At 46.8% G+C, this 22,950-nt stretch overlaps 1 protein-coding gene across 1 annotated transcript in view; it reads left to right on the forward strand.

Annotated features, from left to right (window-relative positions):
- Positions 1-22,950, forward strand: part of LOC146207431 (uncharacterized) — a 262,324-nt gene that overhangs the window by 71,699 nt on the left and 167,675 nt on the right. Inside the window, exon 2 of the mRNA XM_084587378.1 lies at positions 8,121-8,285. Coding sequence (XP_084443504.1) covers positions 8,121-8,285 — 165 coding nt within the window. The remainder of the gene's footprint in view (positions 1-8,120; positions 8,286-22,950) is intronic.

Below are 22,950 nucleotides of genomic sequence, written 5' to 3' on the forward strand. Positions count from 1 at the left end.
AGATTCAGAACGAACTGCTTTCGTGCTTCGCTGGGCAGCGGGTTGAGATACTGGACGGAGGGGTATGGTGTTCCTGGTAGCTCAAACAGTTCTCTCAGGCGATCCAGGAGTGAGGTAGGGAGGATACACTCAAGTAAAATGTGTTCCGCGGTCTCCCGCACTCCACAGAAAGGACATGCATCGATGGATCCAGGAACAAAAGCTCCGCGGCGGATGGGCAAAAAGCCGCGAGCGTATACCGCCACATGAATAAGTGCGCGATGTATTGAATTTCCGCATGGGACGCTCGGCGAACATTGGATCTCTATGTAGATGGTTCGGTAGAGGTGGGGTCAGTAGTTCTATTATTGTCTTCAGTTGCGCACACAGAGCTCGCACCATGCGGACATATTCTTTGTCAATTCTGTCTTGATGCAGCTGGCTGAATAGGTATTCATTACCCTGCTTATCAAATGCCTTCTCTTGGTCCGTGAATAGTAAGATGCCTCCGAGGTTGCGCGATCGCAGCCTCGACCTCGCAGCCAAGTTATGAGGTCTTTCAGTGGGAGATCGTGTAGCTCTACAGATCGACCGGGCACACAGCAAGCCTTGGTGCGGCCCGACAGTGTTGAAGAACGCGGGTGTCAGGCGCGATGACATTTCGATAAAATCTTGTAGTCAGTGTTCAAAAGTGTGGTGGGCCTCCATGCTGTGAGGTCCATAGTCCTGTTGCTGTATTTACACAGTAGGGCCAACAGCCCCTCATTCATGCTGCGGTTGAGCTTGACTTCCTCCAGCAGAGCGTTCAATAAGTTGGTGAAAGGCCCTTTCAATACCGGCCAGAACAGTTTATAAAAGACGGGTGATAGGCCATTGGTTCCTGGACTCCTGTTCAATTTTATTGATTTAAGTGCTACATACAGTTCCTCGTCGGTGAGCCATGTCGCCTCCACGAAGGGATTTTCTTCCGGGCTATGGAAGGGAAAGAGGATTGCAGGGTTCAGTGGTATTGTAGTTTGAAGAAACTGCGTGCTTTCTCCATCATTTCTCCTGGGGAGGTTGTGAAAATGCCTGAGATGAGGTCCGGCATTGCCGTCAGTGTGTTTCTCTTGGTTGCGAGGTGGTGGCGCAACAGGTGTCTTGAACACCATACCTCGCATTCCAAGCGCTTGGCGCGCGCGGTTGCTCGCAGTTTGTCCCATTGCCGGTTGAGCAGCTGATGAAGCTCCTTGCGGAGTGCAGCGAGCGTTGGCACGATGCTGAGGTCTTGGGCTAGGGGGGCGGAAAACACGATTATCGCGTCCGAAATAATGCGGATCTTTTCACGCTCTTCTCTTTCCTCTCTTCCCCCACTCACGGAGGCATTTCCGCACCGCTTTCTTCATCTGATCCCACTCTTCTGCATTCATGGATGGAGATATATACCGCTTTATTGTTGAAATTGTGTCCTGTTTTGCTTCTTCAATATCGGGAAGGCGCGTATTTAGTCGCCAGGCTCCTTTGGCACGTGGAATGGTGTCAGCAGCATACAGACGCAGCAGAAGCCGGTGGTCACAGAGCTGTCGCGAATACCCAAATGGACTGCAATGCTGAAATCATGTTGGCCGAAACATACACTCGGTCTATACGAGTTTCTAGACCGCGACCCGTCCAAGTAATGCTTGCTCAGCCAGGTTGAAGCATACGCCAGCTATCTTTGAGGTCCAGTTCCTCTACTAGGTTTCGGAGGGCATGGGCGCCTCCGTGGTCTCGTCCTAGGTGTCTGGGTGTGCCGCGAAGGGATCGGCAGTCCTCTATGTGAAAGGCGCGGTTAAAGTCGTCCATGAATATGACGCGGGCTGGGCCTATGAACTTTTCTTCAAGACCCTCGAAGAATTCATGTTGTCCGGAGTGGCAAGGGGCATATATGTTGATGATGTGGATGCCGTTGCTCAGGACGGTAGATACATAGCGGCCTGCGTTGATCCGGTTGTGGCGAAGGATGGACAGACCATGTCCCGCAGGAAGACAACCCCCCCCCCCCCCCCCCTCCCTGGATCCCTTTTTTCCAAAGCTCCAATACGAACGGGTGCCGAATTGAGAATTGAAGTTAGCTATCTGCCTTTGCTTGTGTATATATGTATTTTGCAAAGCCAGGATATTGATGTTTTGTTACGCCATGTTTCGGCCCGTCGCGTAGTCCGTGGCCGCAGTCACGATTGACCTTGAACAGCCGCGAAGAAGAACGCTTGGTCACCCGCTGCTAATGACGGCTTGACGGCGGCGGGTTTTTAAAGAAAGCACGCTACGTCGGTGTTGCATCTACAGATGATTTGGAAGAGCTTGAGAGTCGTTTTCTTGCCCTTTTTCTTTTTGGGGCTGCGTTTGCGATTTGGACGCGCGCTGATTGCTTCCATGCCTTTCTCATCCTCCGCTGTGGCGGTGCGGTTCTTCGACGCAACGGCGGTACTGGGCGCGTACTGTTGTTCCTCCTCCGGCTTCAGTGTCAACGCCTTCTGACGAATTCTCTTCGGTTTAAGGCTCGGCAATGCCCTTCTGGTTGTTGGCGGCGGGCACTGGGGGCACCTAGTGGACTTCTGCGTGCTTCGGCTCGGTTGCCTTAGATGGCGCCGTGGTAGTCGGCGCTTCCTTGCTGGCTTCTTCGGGAGCGGCATTTGAGAACGCGTCCTCCTTCGTGTTCTCATTCTGGCTCTCAAATGTGGCGATCGCTGGCGGTCACGTGGGAGCGGATTGCACCCAGTATTCCGCGGTCACTTCTGCCTCTTCTTCGTTTCCCAACATGCACGCGAACGTCCTCTTCTTACACATGGATGAATGGGAAAACGTTTATTTTCAGCGGTGTTTAGAGGTGAGGGTTCAGTTCGACTGTTGGCAGTGCCAGATGGCCTCCAGTTGCATCCTGTCGACGATCTCTTCGGCCCACTCAGTGACCCGAGCCTCGATATTCGGGTCCGAGCAGCGCAGCACGGCCTCCTACTCCTCCAGAGATGGACCTTGCAGCAGATCGGCGGGTGGCGGATAGGCCGCGTAATGTGGTCTGAAGTGACGTCGACGTCACACTGCATTTGGGATCAACTTGCTCTTTAACTATACGAATATACTTTGGGGCAGGGGAAGGAGCAGGTTTGCAACTGGCCCCAGAGTATCTCCTGGGCCTTGCTTAATTAAATATCTGGGGGAGGAAAGATGCGCCTTCTCAGGCTAAAATGGCGAGTTATATCATGAAATGAAACCAATCGGAGCTCTCTCGCGCCCGCGGGGTGCCGGGGAGTGAGCCGGAACCCATACCGGTTCTGTCGTCCTACCAGGGACTGGACGATAGCAAACTTTGATCGAGTGATCTCCACATTTGGGGCACGCAGCCTCACACGTTTCGTGGCCGTACGCGCCACAGCGCTCGCACTGCGGTTTGTCGCAGCCAGCTCCCATGTGGCCTTCATAGCCGCACTTACGGCACACTCTCCCGGTTCCTTCATATTCGCATGGTCGTGTCGATCACTTCCAAGAAATTTGGGACTGACATTGTCATTTTCATCTCCACGCGCCGGATCCCGGTGGTGACAAACGGGAAGCCGGCGACAGACTTCCTAGCCACGCTGACGATCTTGCCATATGGCTTTAGCGCGTTGGTCCACTCTACATCGTGGTTCTCCGACGGGTACCCGAAGATGCGCACTAACATCGCGCGCGTTCCCCGGTACTCAGATGTCACCGCTGTGCCTTTCACATCAACGACGGGGTCTTCCAAAAACGGGGTCTTCCAAAAACCTCTCGACAGCGGCTCGCGTCTTGAGAAAAATCTTAAACTTGCCTCCGATGAAGTCTTGTGCTCCAGCGGTTCACCAGTAATTTGGTGAGCTCCAACGTGGTCGTGCCTCATCGCGGAAAAGCGTTCCGGCACTTGCCGGACGCGTCTCTGGGGCCTACGCGGACTAACAGCACCTGTGTGAACACATTATTAATTGGTTCACAGGAAGAGAAAGGCGCAGTACCTGTCGCACATGTTTCTGTGGACATCTGAACCGTGCCGTAAGGAAAGGGAGGAAGGTGGAAGTGAAAGTAGAAGTAGGAGCCGTAGTGGAGGACTATGGAGTAATTTCGACCACCTGGGGATCTTTAGGGCTATTTTTTTTTAAACTTACAGTTTAGCAAATCTCCTGTACCTCCAATGGTATTTTGCTACACTAGTGTAGGTGGTGCAGGTTAAAAAATGTCCCTTTTAACGTGCGCTGACACCGCACAGCACTCGGATGCCTCTTCGTTCTCCTCCATCGAAACGCAGCCGTGGCGGTCGGGATCGAACCCAGCTACTCCGGAACTGTAGTCGGGTATCTTACCACTCAATGATCAAAATTGGCAGTGGCTTAGCTCAGCTATGCCACGCGCGAGAGGTACTCTTTCTGGATGAGCTTGTTGTGATCATTCATGCTTATCAATGAGAGAGAGCTTTATGCAACACGGGGCACTTTGGACCGCTAAAGAGCGATGAGGCGAAAGCGTCTGTTGCGCGGTGGTCTGAAGCTCTCCACTACGGCACCTCGTTCGCTCTATTTTCGCTCCTACCTTCCTCATTTTCCTTACGACTCGGTTAAGCCCCGTCGGGTAGGTGCAGTGGTAGGACGCCCGACTACTGTGCCGGAGTACTTCGAACCCGACCTCGGCGGCTGCGTTTCGATGGAGGTGAAATGAAGAGGCGTCCATGTGCTGTGCGATGTCAGATTGATTGATTCATAGGAAGAGAAAGGCGCGGTAACTGTCTCACTTGTTTTCTGTAGACACCTCAGCCGCGCCTAAGGGAAGGGAAAGGGAAGGTGGGAGTGAAAGTGGAAATAGAGAAAGAGGAGCCGTAGTGGAGGGCTACGGAGTAATTTCGACCATCTGGGGATCTTTAACGTGCGCCGACATCGCACAGGTGTCCACAGAAAACAAGTGAGACAGTTACCGCGCCTTTCCCTTCCTAAAAACCAATCAGTTTTTTTACGACTCGGTTAAGGTGTCCGCGGAGAATTGTGACAGATACTGTGCCTTTTCTTTCATGTAAACCAATTTGAAACGCCGCTGATGCCTGCTGACTGAGTCTGCTTCTATATGCTATGTGGAGCGGCGTTCGAGGAAGCGTAAATGAATGGCGCTGTACAGACTCCTGGATCCAACGCCAGGCGGGGTGAACTTCGTATATATGCGTGAATCGCCTGGTGACGTCATCACCAGTCATGACATCACAGCCGATGACATCATAGCAGTCATTGTCATTACTCATGACTAATTAGTACTAGTCATTAGTACTGGTGAGGCCAGCGGAGACACCGCGTTCCGCGATCCTGAAAACGAAAGACGGCCGGGAGATCAGGGGGACCTGGGAGCATATACGCGACATAACCTCTCGGCCAGACGATCCTCGAGCGTCTGACGGCCCCGACATCGCACACGACCTCCCAGAGCTACGCAAGCACACGACAACGTCGCCAGCCCTGCCGCTACTCACTCCCGGAGAGACGTTAAACTAATTGTTTGGGAAAGAAAAGATGTAGTAGAGCTGAGTCACTCTGACGTCACCCTGACGTCACTCTGACAGCAACCTAGCATCATTACCTATTACGCCGCCCTACTTTCTCTTTATAAACCCGTTTCCTATCGTCAATAAACGTTGTTCCTCACCGACTGCCGGCCTGCCTACAGCCGCAACACGCAGCTCGGTCTGTTAAAGGTGTCTGTATTTCTTTGCAAGTACATTTAAGACGAGCCGCAAACAATTGGAGGGAAATAACTGCGAAATAGAATGATCTGTGCGCGTCACATAGCACCTCTAACGAGCTTTTTGAATAGCTGGTGGAGAGAGACGCGGAGGAGATTAAAAACCGCATCAGACACTGGACAGAGGGAGGCGACGACACAGCGTCCTGTGTCGTCGAGGCGGGAGCAGCTAGTGAAGCAGACGCGAACTACCGCCACCCGTTAGCAAACTTGCCCGACTAGAAAGAACCGAATGAGTTGTTCTAACACGTTTGCTGTGAAACATTGCAAGTAAGCACTTCACCATCAGGCTACTTTGTTAATAAAAGTATGTGAAGCCTAAGTACGACAAAAGTATACTTGATGTTATGGAGGTGATGGCGCGAGGGTGCCAATCACCAGAAACCTCCTCAAGGGTGCTGGAAAACCACACATTGCTTATCACCAGCGTGTTGAAAGTGAGGGAGCCTCAGCGTCGCTAAAAGCGAAAACGTGAGGAGCCACTGGCAGCGAAGAATGTGGAGAAAAAGGCTGCCCTTCAGTGTCGTCTATCCTGTCTCAGGAGGCATTGTACCGACCAGTGCCCAGGAACATAATAAATAAATAAATAAATAAATAAATAAATAAATAAATAAATAAATAAATAAATAAATAAATAAATAAATAAATAAATAAATAAATAAACAAACAAACAAACAAACAAACAAACAAATAAATAAATAAATAAATAAATAAATAAATAAATAAATAAATAAATAAATAAATAAATAAATAAATAAACGTCTAACTCGAAATTTCAACTCACTAGCCCTCCACTACCGACTCCCCTTTCTCTTTTTCCACTTTCGCTCCCACCTTCCTCCCTTCCCTTACGGCGCGGTTCAAGTGTCCACAGAGCAAGTGTGACAGCTACTGCGCCTTTCCCTTCCCGTGAACAAATTAAAAACAAACAAACTTCTGTCTCATGCGCGATTTGGGCCAGCGAACTCTCGCACCATGCTTAGATTTCTTCACTAAATCGTTTACTACAGGACAAAATGGGTATCGATAATGTTGATAAGAAAACAATGCGCTGATTTCTTCTCAAGAAAATATGATTTGCGGTTCTGTTTTGCTTCATTGTTCTAGTTTCTGAATTTGATGTATCCTTGGCGCTAATCGGCGCCCAAATTTCTCCATTCTTAGTCTAGCGCAGTAACCTTGAAGTTTCTGCATAACAGGATTATGCATTTTGAATATACAAACTTAGTAACTGCAGTAGGTATTAATCCATTAGTCCCTGTATTGAAGCTGTACCAAAATTTCTTACTTGAGAACTCGCTTTCTTTGCCATGTAGTGCGGCCCGACAGCCGTCAAGTGAATTTATATTCGGGTTTTGTCTCGAGTCGTTCGTTTTTCCTTTGGAAATGGAAATGAACGTGAAACTCTAAAGTGCATTTTCATCAAAATGCTCATACAAGCTCATGTATTATATGGGTGGGGGATATATCTTGTCAGTATCCTGCTTGCTGCCTTTCAGGGATTTTCTGGAAAGTGGATAACCCGTCCTACTTCCGATCTGTGCATGTGCGGTGCTCGCCACGTGGCCGCGGTTTTTAAAAGCAAACACCATGTGGTGTTGAAGGGACACTGAAAAAAAAAAAAAAGAAAACTGTAGACAGTCATTGATATGTATACCTCGTTTTGGCTAAACTGACGTTTCTACGACAGCGAAAGATGCGTTCTTCGGCTCTTCGGCCAGAATATTTGGCTTTAAAATCTTCGCATCACTCGATTGCAACTCGTGACGTCTTCATCGAAAAGGACTACGTGATCGCCGTATTGAAGTGGATGGTAATGTAGCGTGGCCTCTCAGATGCGTGCGGAATGTCGACGCACACAGATACGGGAGGGTGAGATGGGAATCGATCCTTCCGGGTTACCTTTGTATCCTTAGTCAGAAAAGCTACTCCTGTACGGCACGTAAGTTGTATGGTTTGGTTAAAGCAGGGCTTTATATCTGTTTCGGGTGGTCTCTCTCTTAATAGGGTATTTTACGACCGTATGCTTACGTGGCAGATAATAGAGGCACGTTTAAAAGGCACTGGATGTATTAAGGCTGTCGCGTCATACACGTAAAAGTGGGGCTTCAGTAACCCCCCCGTCACCCATCTCCAATTTCTCTGTTTTCTACAGTTTAAAAACTCCCTGGATGAAAATCCGAGACCACACACGATTGTTGTTCATGACAACTCTGTACTAAATAAACATCCGAAGATGGGTGCACAAAATTATGGCTTGTGGAATATTTTTGCATTAAGAGGTAACGTTTCAATCAGTAAATGGGGAAGGGAACAGCGCATTTTCCAGTGGAATACACGTAGAGTAGCAGAACTCACTGACGCCTCCTTTTCGCGCTGCTTTGCAGATGAGTCCGAGCTCCGACGGCTCTCCAGGCACCTGCAGGAGGTCATCATGAAACTCAACTCAACACTGGTGACTCTCCTGCGTCAGCGAGACCGGCAACTTACCCGCAGGGGTCACCACTACGACCTCATCACGGCCGTTCTTCAGGCTGTTTCCCTCAAAAGACGTGAGAGACTCGTTTTCTTGCTGCCAGACGCGCGCTACACCGAAAAATTTAAGCAGCTCCGGGAATTCTTTTTCAGGGTGTAAACGATTGTCTTGTAGTTCACTCCCTTTTTACAATGGTTGCTGCTCATTCTACGAAGCCAAATCAATTTGGAGGAGTAACGAGCTCTTAGCAACATTAGTAATCCTTCAGTACGAAAAAAAAATTGTAATTCACTGCAGTCAAAAGAAGCGAATCGCGGAACACCATCTCAGGAACCATGCAGAGTTAATAAAAAAAATCCGCTAGTGACGAAAGTATTACGAGCTTGCATATTTCTCTTTTGCACCAACACTCCATATCACATGACTTGATCGTAACTTCACAGCGTGTGACCAATAGAACGCAGTGCCAACCAAGTCGCAGTATGACTATTGCAGTCCCGCAGAAAGGGACCAACGGCCACCTGAATGCAAGCGCCGACAAAACCTTGTGTGAAACACGTGTACGTCTGTGACCGGACTAGACAGTGAGTGAGAGAAAATGAGCGGCCGGTGACTCATACATATCGCTCTCAAAGCTCAGGTGGTTATGAGTGGACGTCTCTTATGAGCTCTCGGAAGGCTCACTAAACAGGCGTTACTTCAAAGCCGCCGCCACCGTCGCTTTATGCTCATCGAATGCTCATTCGCCGTAGACTGCTTCGCCTTGTGGTGAAAAGCGTACGGCCGCCTCACAACAAACTGCAATGAGGAGGCTGTAGCAACTTTCTGCGCTGCCATCGTGGTGCTCTCTAAATACTTGCGCGAAAAGAGGTGGAAAGTTAACAGCATATTGCCTCAGCAAGCGTTGGAGTCTGGTGAAAAACGATGATATTCTACTTCTAAGTACCCTGACGTTAATTAGAAAGTCTTCAGAAATGCCGTGTGTAAGGTCCGGTTTCATGGTAATACCGGATATCATGGTACCGGTGAGAATGACTTGATCCGAAAAGCTTGAAGTTTCGAAATTAGTAACGCACTGTATTCGGTCGGCTTTACCATAATGCCAGCATGGTTAGCAAAGGTGCGTAGAGGCGAGGCGTGGAGTGCGGCTGTCATTCCAGCGATTTCGCTGAACTATTGTGTAGAGGGTTGAGCAACCTGGCAGCACAGGCACGCGCGCGCTCTTTGCGGCTCAGAAAATAATCTCGCGCTCTTGTAAATTGTTCGTGTGGTAACCAGTCTTGTAAAGCCCTCTTTTTTTTTTTTTTTTCACGGTCTCTGCTGCCTAATTCTCGCGGATGCTGAGGTAGCGTAATTCTGGTGTTGCGAACGCTTTCAAATATAAGATTTTCGGTTTTTAATTCTGGCATCTACTCTGTCTTAGCCACAACTTGAACAGGGAAGAACTTCTGCAATCTTTATATCCTTGACATTTCACGGCAACAAATATGGTGGATTTCTTTGAATTTCTGGGAACTTTGCGCGGTAAAAGTAATTCAGAATGTGGACTATGCGGTCACACAAAAATTATTCACTCAGTTTGCAGTGACTCGCGAATAAAACAAAATGGCTGAAGAAAATATTAGGTTAGATCACTACAGAATCCAGAGTTTCGTCGCATAGCATTTTCGTCGAACAAAACGCGCGACATGATGTGTAGCATAACGTGTAACGTGCTACGTTGAGGACAACGCAGAGAGCTATGGAACGGAAAATGGTAGGTGTAACGTTAAGAGACAGGAAGCGTGTAGAGTGGGCCAGAGAAACAACTCGAGTTAATGACATTCTAGCGGAAATCAAGCCGAAGAAATGGGCATGGGCAGGTCATCCAGTGCGAAGAGAGATAGCGAACTAAGAGCAACCAATTGGAATCCAAGGGGAGGAAAGTATTACAGGGGGTGACAGAAAATTAGATGGGTGGATGAGATTAAGGAGTTCGCAGGGGTCAGGTGGATGCAGCTAAAACAGGACCGGGTTAAATGGAGGAATATGGGAGAGGCCTTCGCCCTGCAGTGGGTATAGTCCGGCTGATGATGATGCACGTGTAACATATCCCTAAGGCAAGAACGAAAGGTCGCAGTGAACACATACAGGTCCATATAACACGCGCTCATTTTGTGTGCTACATAAAACTTAGTGTAGTTGCAAATATTTTAACAATTAAATTACTTAATTGAAAGCGCTTAGAACCAGAAACGATCTCTGAACGAAGGGCTGTACATACATACTGATCAAGATCTTCATGAACTGCAGATTGTGTTTCGTTTATGATATCCATAATCATCGAATGGTGATGGTTTGCGATGGGCTCGGCTAGTTTCTGTATAGCGTAATTGTTGCGTATTTTTTCTTCCATGTGTATTACGTGGCACGAGCCATTATCGCGCCCTCTCCCAAGATGTTCGGAGCGCATTTTATTTGTTCACAAATAACCACGAGTACTTTTCCAAATCACGTTGTGTACTGTTAATAGTTGGTGTTTTTTGAGGAGAGGTTCAGTGTGATTTTGCGGTGCAATATTTTAAGTGAGGCACAGAATTATTTTAAGAGCAAAAACGAGTTTCTTATGTTAATTTGTTTTATGCCTTCCCAAGTTAATAAGTAGTATAATAACGTGATTAATGGAAGAAATTGTAATATAACTTCGCATCTTATTAGGAAAGCAATACTACTCTAAATTAGCTTGTAGCTCTAATTGACTGTTATATTCCGCAGTACATATTTTGTATCTGACGTGACCAGTTGGGATTTTTCTGAAAAACAACGCTAAGAAAATGTTGCGTCGGGGATCATTCTATGATGTTATAAAAAAATTTACATACGTAATGTATTAAATGGCCTTGCCCTGTGGTTGAAAAGTAGCATATTTTGTTATTTCCGTGTTCAATTCACCTTGTTCTTCAGCAATCAGAGCGCACAAAATCTGAAGCCGAATATCTGTCTTCCTCTCTAGTGCGAACAGGCCTGTGCTATAATAGAATGTATTTTTTTTTTTTGTGTCGTTGGCGCTTAGTATAACACATGGTATGCTAAGTATGTTGAGTATGTCGTCGATGTAAACTACAACTATAAGCTGGCCAAGAATCGAGGCTAATGGGCACCGTATTTTGGGTATTTAACGTGGCTTACGTTTGTATATTGGGAAGGTTTGGTTAAGTTACTTTTTAAAAGTTCAAGGCTAATAATTTTAGCTTTAATGCTCCACATGGTGATGGAACAGCGCAATGAACAGGACACAAGGAAAGGAAGAAGCTTAACACACACGCTTTTATAAATGAATTTTATATCGCATTTAGCAGAGTAAAACGCTATTTTAAGTCGGGTAAATAACTTAAATGTGTTTATTTTCTGGTCAAACAGTGTCTGCATGAAGTTGTACAGCCACAAAGAGCAATAAGAAGGATGAATTAATGAATTATCGTATGTTTTACTCTTAAATTTAGCAATGCCTGCTCATAAGGTTTGCTTTTTGAATACCGTACTGTTTTTGTGTTAATATGTTATTAGCGCTATGGGAGCTTGGAATTTTAGCGCTTTTAACCTGTTAGAAAATGTTAGAACAAATTGATAAGATTGAAATTTGCTTGTAACTATTTACGTTTACGTTTTTTTTTTTTATCTCCCTCTTAAAAGAAGTCTACTGCGACCTTCGCAAAATTTACCTCATCCGGAAAGAGGCGTGTATCTAAGATTAGACTGCATATGTGAGAGAGATGTTTGCAGTTGGTATTGGCAATGATGTTTTTATTTTGTCATAGATGGACGCGCATGGTTTCTTAAGGTATAAAGTATAAGTTATAAATTTCTGTCTGCGTTGTAGGATACGATATGCTGAAATAAAAATGCTTAGCGTTTTTAGAGGCATGCGAAATGTAGCTAAAAGCATTTGTAACTAGACCACTCGAGCCTGCATAGTTATAGAATGTGCTTATTGAACATATTGGCGCGATTGCTTCCTAAGTACGATCTGCATTCTACGCTAGAACAATGCACTGTTTTAATTTTCTTTTTGACATAATGTGCTTAAATAATTTCATTCTGCGTTATATTCGTGCGGATGTCTAGCAATTTTTGGCTGTAGATTGCGTGAAGAAGGGAATTTTGCCTCCGTTGATACTGATTGAAGTTTTAGAGATGATGCATCTTTATGCTATTAAAACGAAGAAAATTTTGAGCCTTGCACCGGGCGGAGGAGGTGGCCATCGCCTTGGCCGTTTCCGACCCCGGATGCACAACAGTGTTGTGTGACTCTAGAACGGCAGTGAAGAACTACGCCAAGGGTAGGGTATGTAGTGAGGCCGCGCGCATACTGCGCAAGGCCGAACACATCGGACGCAAAAGTCCTGTGGTGATCAAGTGGTTTCCGGCCCACATGGGCAGTGACGTGTCGGAACGCGGAAACGTGAACCACAACGAGACGGCCAACTCGGCCGCGCGAGGACTAACCAACCGCGCGGCTGCAAGCACGGCCGACTCGGAGTCTTGGTCGCGGCGCAGTGCCAAGGACAAGATGACCACCTTCAACGAAATAGTGAAATGGTACAGATTGAACAGACAGACTATGCCGCCACCTCACCCGGGGCTTACCCGGAGGGAGGCAGTGTTATACAGACAGTTACAGACGGGGTCCCTGCTCACCCCGGTGCTAGCTAAGCACATGTGTCCGAGTGTGCACGCGAGCGACATGTGTAGACTGTGCGCGAAGGAGAGAGCCACCGCGGCTCACATCCTTTGGGACTGTAGCGTAAATCCGCGCGAAGCCAGCGAGAAGACGACGATCCCGCCGCAGCTAGAGGCTGCAACGAGGAGCTGTGATCAAGAGACACAACTCAAGGCCGTCCAGCAGGTCTCGGCAGCTCTAGAGAGGCAGCGACCGAGCGAAACCGAGAAGAGGGGGGGCAGCACCCCCAAGAAGGGGGCGGCGGCCCTCTCGAACCCGCGGAAGTAGCGAGGGACGTAACAAGACCTCAAGGAGCACAACGCACGAGACTGACGTAGTGGCCGCGTCACGGTAAAAGCTTGTCCTCCCTGCTTGGAGGGAGCCTAACCGATTCTGCAGGCATTTTAAATAAAAGTTGTTCTCTCTCTCTCTCAGCCTTGCACCTAGAGTGGGGGTTAAGTTTGCATCTGAGTCTACTAATGTGAATTTCAGTTTAGGAGAACTATCACATTTAAAATACTACTAAATTGTTCTTTCTTTTTTTCCGGGAAATATGTCCCCAGAAAAGTCCTTCGTTCAAGATGACAGAAAACGATCTTTGTCTTATATGACCTCATGCTTTCAAAACCACATCATTGAAAAGCAACGTTATTATTTTTAGCATTTATTTATATTTAAAAATGCCTCTTTCATTGTCAATAACAACCTAACAATTAAACATGAGCAGTAATTTACTGTGTTCCCCGCACAATATCCGATCAAAATTTATTGGACAGTACCGTAAGCCCGTTTTTCAGGCTGAAATCAGTTTAAAATTAGTCTTTGGCTGTACCACACAAAAAGAGGTTTTCCTAACTGTGAATATGGGCCCGAAACTGCGAACTGCGAAAAACGACTTCATAGATTTGAGCACCAGAAAGCATTTTCAAAGTGAGCTTTGGCTGTACGGCATAAAAACCTAGTTTTCCTGGATATTCAACTTAGCCCCAAAAATGGACTTTTTCATCAATCAAAAAGCCCTTGCTGCATAAGTCGGATTTTATTCTTTAACGCGATGATGCTGAATAGCAAATTGCTGGCAGCTTTTGTTCTCAGTTGTTTTTGTGTTTGAGCTGTGTACTTTCAAATGGTCTTCCCTTTCCCTCGATCCGTGATACACTAGCGGTGCTGATGAGGCGCTTTTATATCATACTGAATCTACTGGCTCTTTTTAGTGACTTCATTCATGCTCGGAAATTTGCGAAAATCAACTAAACGACAAAGTTAAGCAGCCTCAGCACGAATGGACCAAGATATTATGAAAACTAAAGGTTGAATTTTGGCTTGAAAGACGTGATGCGTCTCCGTCAATCACTGTGTTTCGTTTTTTTTCACTACCTTTGTCATATTTATATCGTGGCTGTCTGTGTTTTCAGTGAGTTTATGCTGCAGTACTTCTGCAAATAAAGGCTAGTAATGAACTTTGAGAAGCTTGTCGGCCACTGCGCTGCACGTTGCAAACGCTGTATTTAGGCACTGTCGCCGACACCTCGTGCGTCGTTTTCACTTGAAAACACTTAATTTGTTACATATCTACTCTGCCGGTTACGACCAAACTTTCAAGACGTGTTCCTTGTTAGTTCACGAACCTCGTATTAACCAAATCTAGAAATTGAGGTTTTTAATTAAAATCACATCGTGTGCCTCTTTTTTTGGAACTCTTTATAGGCGCCTAGTTTATTTCTAATTTTCATATATTCACCATTCAGTGTACAGTGGGGAATGGTTTACCCCGGTGCTTGATTTATTTCAGAAGTGCCGCATACGTGCGTTTCATCTACTATTGGCAAATAACTTTTTTTCTCACGTTGTTTTCTTTCCAACAAAGAAGCGGCGGATATTGCATCAAAATTTAGGTTATGCCTCGTAAGGCGTTAAATATTGCAATATAATTACCTGCGTCTTCATTCGGTGAATATTCGTCCCTTGAGTGCGGCTGTCTTAATCACTGCAGTGAATTAAGACGACGAATCAGTGGTGATATCGCGCATTCATTATGCTTGGGCAGCCAGTACTGAAGTTTGATGTCATAGTCATACCTCGCCTGTGGTAACCGAAATGGTATGATAAAATAAATTCACTTATATATCATTTACCGGTCGTATGCAAATACAATACTGGGATTCATGCATTCTGATGCATTACGCATCATTGCAAAGAGGAAAACACGCAACCCAAATTTTATGTCCATGCTACTGCTGACGAAAATTGCCAGCTTCATATTGAGAAGTGCGGCTTACCAAACGTTTTGAATTTCGTTTCAGGTGTGCCTGTATCACGGTGACTTTGTGTGGATATCGATGCGTTGGGAGCATTGATAACTTAAGAAACTATGTCGCTATCAAAGATGTGATATGAGTCGATGTGTGCCCATTCTCGTGACCGTGTGTCGTAAAAGGTCTTGTAAGCGAACTCGGGGCGCGTTGTCTACAGCAGGGAGAAGCAAAGCTACTGAAATAACGCTTAGCATTCGGGGCAAAAAAAAAAAAAAAAAGCCTCCCGTTTTCCTCAAACCCTTCTCGAGAACTGTGTGTCAGCGCTGCAAGCGGCAGTAATGAAAAGTAACGGTTCCTATGCGAGCTTTACCAACGGCCCTGTCGGCATCGCGGACCCGTCCTCGTGCAAAGTGATATTGACTGCACCGGGAACTGCAGTTCTTCTCGCATTCCTCTGCACTCAGACGGCTATTCCTTAGCCCCGAAATAGACGCGTTACGCTTTCGGCGAGCACGTCCGAATACCGTTCGAATTTTTCCACGGTGACACTGCAGTGCTCTTTAAATCACTAAACAGACATATTCATGGTGAGTCTTTATTTCACTGGATTTGGCTCTCTTTGCCGGACTTACGCGTGTGTGTGGTTCCTGAGCTTCCATTCCATACGTTTTTAGCGCCGTGGCCTCGCAAAGCAGAATATCGTGTTGTACTGGCGTGGAAACGGCTTCCTCATTTCAAGTGGTACATGATGCAAAAAGAGTTCACACTGCTGTTCACACGATTGTATGCACACAGCGACATAGCGACATAGCGAGAGTTGAGAAGTTTGTTATTGTTCTTTGCTGTCATTGTCGCTGCTACACTTTGAAAGAAGGCGAAGAAGGCTTTAGACAATAAATTTAATGAAAACATATCTTGAAGACACTCACCAAAAATTGGGCGCAACGGTTGTACGAGTGCATTTCCATCGTTTAGTATATACCGCGTTGGTTGCATTTAAAGTACTGGCAATGTGATTGTATCCTTGTTTTTGTTCCACTGCCGCGTTTCTTCTGCTCTCAGTGTATTATATGGCTGAATTTAGACATCCCTGTATGCGGTCTCCAGCTACCTGCTCACTTTCATCTTCCCCTTCGCTCAGGGGTCCAGATGCGCGCCCGTAAAAATAGAAGAAAGTCAGTTCATGTTGCTATGCTTCTGCGTGGACGCCGAACGCCATTAAACTGGCATTTACCGACTCCAACACAGGGTAGCCCGCCTCAACAGCACGTACCCAAGCAAGATCACAGCATCGAAGAATACGTTAACGAGCTTCGTTTGCCCAGATTCGCCTGCAAGGTTTTCTGCTTCTCAGATGAAACCACATAGAGGCCCATACAATCCAGGGAAATAGTTTACTAACCAAATAGCTAACTAAAATAAACTCGCATGTCACTTGCAAGTACATAACACGAATGTTTGGAGGTTAGCTAGGGTGTGAAAGCACAGAAAAAGTTTGTTCTAATCACCAAACTCTCTTCTGACGCTCGAGTATATTCACTCCGACACGCGTCACCTTGTGCATCATGCCCCTTCCGCACTCTTTCTCCGGCTTTCTCAATATACATACGCTGGCTCAGCCGGCCGCGGACGCGTTTTTACGTGATGCTAAGTTCACCTGGCGAGTCATCGCAGACTCGCGTGCTCGTCAAAGACTACTGTTCCCAAGGACGCGGGATCCAATCCCGGCCTCGGCGGCCGCTTTTCGATTGAGGCGAAATGCAAGGCGCCCGTGTGCTGTGCGATGTCAGTGCACGTTAAAGAACCCCAGGTGGCGGAGTCCTCCACTACGGCGTCTCTCATAGCCTGAGTCGCTTTGGGACGTTAAACCCCACAAACCAAACCAAACCATTAGCACACCGTGCGGTTGCTGGCGCGATGTCATGAGGTCCGTGCTGCGCACGACTTCGGTGCCGACGGCGTGAAACTGAGAAACGAGCTAAGGAAAGGAAAGCTGTCCGAGACTAGCACATTATGGTAAGACTGAGCGCATTATGCTGTTTGAAGGGGAGAGTTATCTTCGCTGAAGAGAGCGAAGCCACATGAAAAAGCCTAGGCAGATCGGGAATGAACCACCAGCGGATGCAGGCAGCTCAAGTAGGAGGCTCGCGCGCGGGCTGTCATCGGTGACGAAAAAGAGCAACTGGCGCTTCTTATTCATTGCCTTTCTTACGATGTGCGCTTAATGCCGAGTCTACATTAGAGAGGAGTAATACTGAGGGGTGAGTTTATGAGAGTTAACGTTCTAACACCTGTTCTTATATTTACGTTTTTCAGGTTAGCTTCACCTCTACACTTATGTGTGCGTAAAAAAGCACGCTTTCAAGGCGGATAGCGAATGCGTGGCTTCTAAATATCTCGCCATTAGGTGCTTCGCTCATGACATTCTTACGTTTCGATGGTGTGTGTGCGTGTGTGTGAAAAACTTTATTTCAGGAAGGAATATGCCTAATAATGAGCGTTAGCGCTGCGAATTCAACGCGACTTGACGCCTGCCTGCAGCAGATTTTGTTGTTTGCGTATGTAGCGGCTGAAAAGAGCAGCCAGCGGGGAAGAGACGCTCCAGGCCTTTGTCGGCCACAAAAGGGTGCCCCTCGCATCGCCGAAGAAACAGAGCAGGCACTCGCTGCGTGCTGCGTCTCTAATTAAGAACCGCAACTCACGAACGCAGGCCGAGAGAGAGAGAGAGAGAGAGAGAGAGAGAGACAGAAAGAGAGAAAAAGAGAGATGAAGGGTGCCTTCCTTTCACGCCGGCCAATAGTCTGGTTTTGACGCCTGTGTTTGTTTGTGTGTCGCCAGCAGACGCTATGTTGACGAGAGACTGTTGGAGAAAGGGCGGAAAGAGGCACGCCTTTCTTATCTAGGTACTGTTTCCTCGGGATTCTCTAGCTTTAAATAGAAAGTATAAACAAGGGAAGGCAGGAAGCGAATGAGTAGGGGGAGGAAAGGCGTGAGAGACGAGAAGTTTGAGGGCAAAGTTTCAGTCTTTCACTTGTTTCATTGCAGCGGGTCTGGCGTCGGAACAAGTGCTGTCGTTTGGCAATACTGGTTATGTATTCGCGGACGGAGGCTGACTTTGCGCGTGTGCTTTCGGTGTTAGGGTAACGAGGGAAGGATCGGTAGATCAGCCTTAGTTTTGATGGCTCTCTTTTATCTCCCGAATTTCGTCCGCATGGGGCTCTTGGTTAGTACTATCATGTTATAGATCGAGATCTGGCCTTGAACGGCTTGTTACGCGTTACCGTGTTCCCAGTCAGCACTTTGGCACTTGTGACGACAATATGTGTCTTCAGGGCGATTAGGAAACGTCATGCAATATGCTGGAATTCCATTGTAACAGTTATGCTGGCTCAAAAATGAAAGTGCCAAGCAATACTCGATTTACGCCAAAAGCATATTTTTTATAGTGTACTATATAAATATTCACTGTTTTCTTCTACCAAGCCTCTAGTTCGCGAAACTTTCAATTTACACGTGTTTTGGCGCCACGCATAGCTTGAATTAATATGCCAATAAGAGAACTTTATCAGTCAGGACAAATAAATAACTAAACAAAGAATTTGAACAAATCGGTCAAGCAGGTACGGAGACATTTGCTTCGTACGCTCCGGCCAAAACAATCTCATGCCTTTTCTGCTCAAACACTGCAGGCAGAACAGCTAGGCAGTGTTGTTGACGCGCCTATGTTGCTTTCTTTCCCGGCGCCGTTTCTACTCGCTCTTTAGCCGCCTTGCAATGCTCCCGATCAATCTAGCGGTGGTCGTGAGGGAGGTACATACGGCGGATAAAAAATATAGAAAATCCCTGTGTTTCGGGTAAGGGAAAAGTGGGACAGATTGGGAGGAAGGAAGGAGTGCTCCCGCCAGCGGCAGAGAGGGAGTGGTTGGGGAAAAGGGATGCCGGTGGAGGAGGTGTCAGCGGGAAAGGATGCCCGTTACACGACGTCAGCAGACGGAAGTGACGCCAGGGGAATCGGCGCCGCTGGCGGCGCTAGTCTCCTTCCCGCTGACGCCGTTGTCGTCCCGCGGGCGGCGTCGGGTCAGCGCGCGCGCGCGGAGGCGCTCAAGCAGCCCGTCAGGCAGCCCCGTCTCGCTTCCTTCCCGCGCGGTTGACGGAGGGCTCCGAGGAGCGGAGCGCTGTTTGTTCCTCCATGTGGCGACGGCACCAGCGACTAGGAACCCGTACTCGCCGCTAGGCCTACTCGCGTCGACCGCTCCTCCTGGGACAGTAGTCCCGATTGTCCCCTGCTTTACTTCTTTTCCGTTTCACTTAACCCGAGACTGCGAGGAATACTGGCGCGGGTTTTGGTCGTTCCTCTAGCACCGAGAACTTCGGGCCTTGCAAAATTGTGAGACTTCCATCCCGTGCGTCGCCGCGAGTGGTCCGGATTGGTTTCCCGATGGGCTGAGGCGCGCCGGGCCGCTCCTTTGGCCGCGGTCGCCGCGGCAGTGGTGGTGGAGGTGTTGTCGGCGGGCGCGGTGCTGTTGCTTGTTGCGGCAGCCGCTACAACTGCTGATCTGGCTTCGACACCGTTTCGGGAAGGGAGAAGAGTCCGGTCGCGGGTTCTTTCCGTACAACGATGAGCGGTTTCCTCATGTCGCTGCTGAAGAGCGTCTGCAGGAGGGGTTCCACTACAAACAACAGATCTTCTTCGTCTAGTGGTAAGTGTGCGGCTGTTTGGCTATGTGTGGCGCGCGATTCTGTCGGTCTTGATAAAATTTACGTGGCGTTTTGTTTGCTGCAAGAAAGATATAGAAATACCTGCATGGTAGCGGTAACGAACGCTGCTAGAATATGAAGAGACGCAGAACTGGATATACAAGTTGCTTGCTTTTTAAATGTAGGTCTCGTTTTGTCTTATCACCGGTACAAAACCCAGCCTGCCGTACCCTTGTTGTTGTGCATCTTTTTTATCGCAAACGATGTGTTTGCGAACGTGCTTGGAGTAATGAAGATAGGCGACGAGACGGAGTAACCGTGGGCAACACGTAATTAATCAGTGCCAGACGGGTGCTCACCTCTAACCTCGTGTCGTTGTTGGGAAGGTTGTTAAACATCCCAGATTTACGGCGTGACGTGGATCCAGTTATGAGAGCGCCCAGCCGCGGGTTAGACTGAATCCCGCATTCGATGAAGTATTTTGGGCTGTGAAAGTTGCGGTTTTGTGTTCAAGCAGCGCGCGTTCATAAATGCTGCGCGGTGCATGTTTTCGCGGGTTCTCTTCATGATCGCTTCTGTATTATTGGAGGCTATTTGCAATGTGTTTTATCGGCGATAGGTAAATAATACAAGACTAGTTAGTGATATTGAAGCGTTCCTTTCTTACGTCACTATATAGAATGACGGACGTTTAGGCATTTACTCTTTTTTATTTTTTTTTTTACATATCCCTCGTCTTATACTTGTGCCCACCATGGAGACTAGAGGCGAAATGGTCACACATCGAGGAGCAAAGTTAGGGTCGAAGTTAAAAAAAACACAAAATGGATACTTGAGTCTAATCACAACACGGTTTAAATTCAGAGGCACATATAATTTCCTTAAGAAGGTGTCGTCATACGGAAAAAGAAACCTTCTGTCTATTTAGCTGGCATCTGATAGGATATTTTAAGAGTCTTGTTTTCATAAGAACTAACAATATTTCATGAATTCTAGACGCGAGTAGTGTCCGTTATACCTGATGTATGCGGATACAGGAGGCGGATGGAAGGCTGTTATGGTGTTCGCAGTTCTTCGAGAAAAGTTTTGAAGAGTGATTTCCTTGATTTAGATTAGAGAAGCTGACCTTTTGGCGATATTGAAGGGGTCTGGAAGAAGTGAATATTAGTAGTGATTCTCGCGCAGTTATACTTGAAAAAGGTCGCGCGCTTAGAGGCAAAGACACAATATTTGGTCGCGTAATGCACTCCGCATTGTATGCATGCTATGGTGGCTCTGGTAGCGAGTATATGCGTGAAGTGATGGCTTGTTTTCTATGAAAATTGCATGTGGGTTTCACTGGTTTCCCGTTCATTATTGGTGCGCACGCAATATAGGAAAAGGAAAAAAAGCGTAGCAATTTATACGAATGCCTTTTGTTGCAAGACCTTGTTTACCTAGACAGATGCCAGTGCGTGGTTTCGGGCCGCTGGTGTTTTGCACGTACCTTCTGTGGCAATTGAATGAGTGATTTATTTACCCCTCCCGCTATGACCGGGAGGTAAACAATTTAGTGTTAAGCCGCAGAAGTGTTGGCCATGTCTTACAAACTCCCTGTGGCTAACATGGCGGGAGATTTACTATTGATAGCGTCGCGGATGCTGACACTTGTAGACAACGAATGAACTAAATATCGGTTGTTATTGAACTGGCATACACATACTAGCACAGGAAGGCAGTTATGTCGGTTTCACTAAGTCGTTGTTTATTATATTAGGCTTGGTGGGCCAGAATAAGCCCTACGCAGGCTTGGGGTAACGTGCAAAATGCCCCTAATTGCACAATGCTAAATGTGTGGTTTAGAGGGTCAGAGGTGTCCCCAGTAAAAAAAAAAAAAAACAATAACGAGGACACGAGCAAATAGAAAAGAGCTACAAATAGTCCAGCTGCCTTGCCATTGGAAACACTTATTTGGTCATAAATCATAGAGCAGGCAAATAGTTTCTTTCTATTTCTGTCCCAGGGCAGGAATGAACATCTGAAGTTATTAAATAAGTGCTGGCGAACTTAGGAGTTATTTATACAAGTTTGATGATACATCGAAAATACAGAAAATCTGAACGATTGAGACTGAAATATAGTTAATTTAAGGTAAGCCGGACCTCTAGCGAACAAACTGTGTTGTTAAAGGGAGGACAAATTGAAGTCGGTCTGTTTCGATAAACTTCTGAATTCTCACGACAAAGCGACCACTGTCATTGAAATCGGAGTTTTTGTAGTCTGGAAAGTAAAACAACAAAAACGACATACAGGTGTCGCGATGACGGGCCGATAAACTATATACGCGTCGACACGGAAGTTCATCATGGATCTCTAGATACCATGCTACACCACGTTTCACTTCGAAATGCAGATCACGGAGTCATTTTCCCTGCTGACGTACCAATATTTAATAAACTGGCGGAAAAAAAAATTTGTAAATTTTTCTAGTATAAGTTGATATTTTTTTCCGCTGCTAAAGAAATGTCTTCGTAGCCATGGAGAGACAAGGAATCATTTTTTGGTAAGAATAATGATAGGACAGGGTAGTTCCTCAGGTTCCATGCAGGTTTTGGTTAAACAGTTACGAAAATTTTAGTTAGTGGTTTTCTTGCTGCCCACTTATTAACTAAGGCTTCAATGTGCATGAAATGATCGATGATTTTGCACCAAAATTTACCAGAATTTTCGAAGTACAAATTAAACAAAAAAATCCGTTCCTTTATCGAAGTCAGCGAACTTGGCGAAGGCAGTGAGTTGTTACCGAAAATCCGACAGATAGTTTTCGCGCTTAACTACAATGAGCGCTGCTAAAGATATGGAGATAATGCTTTGCTGTCCTCGTAGGGTTATTGCATTTGCTATCATTGTAATGCGCCAGGCTTTATTTCCCACGAATTTCGCTCCATTTAATGGTGCAAAATAGTGGAAAAATTGACCCGTGTAAGAGTTATTCTTGCGTGAGATGCGCTCACAACGCAGGCGCCAACGATGTTCCACTTATTTCGGGCGCATAGCATAAATCGGACCATCTTTTCCATTGTAACTCACATCATTACCAATGACGATTC

Source organism: Amblyomma maculatum, chromosome 1 (genome assembly GCF_055883805.1).
Source record: "Amblyomma maculatum isolate TAMU_Amacu chromosome 1, ASM5588380v1, whole genome shotgun sequence".
NCBI classification, from domain to species: Eukaryota; Metazoa; Arthropoda; class Arachnida; order Ixodida; family Ixodidae; genus Amblyomma; species Amblyomma maculatum.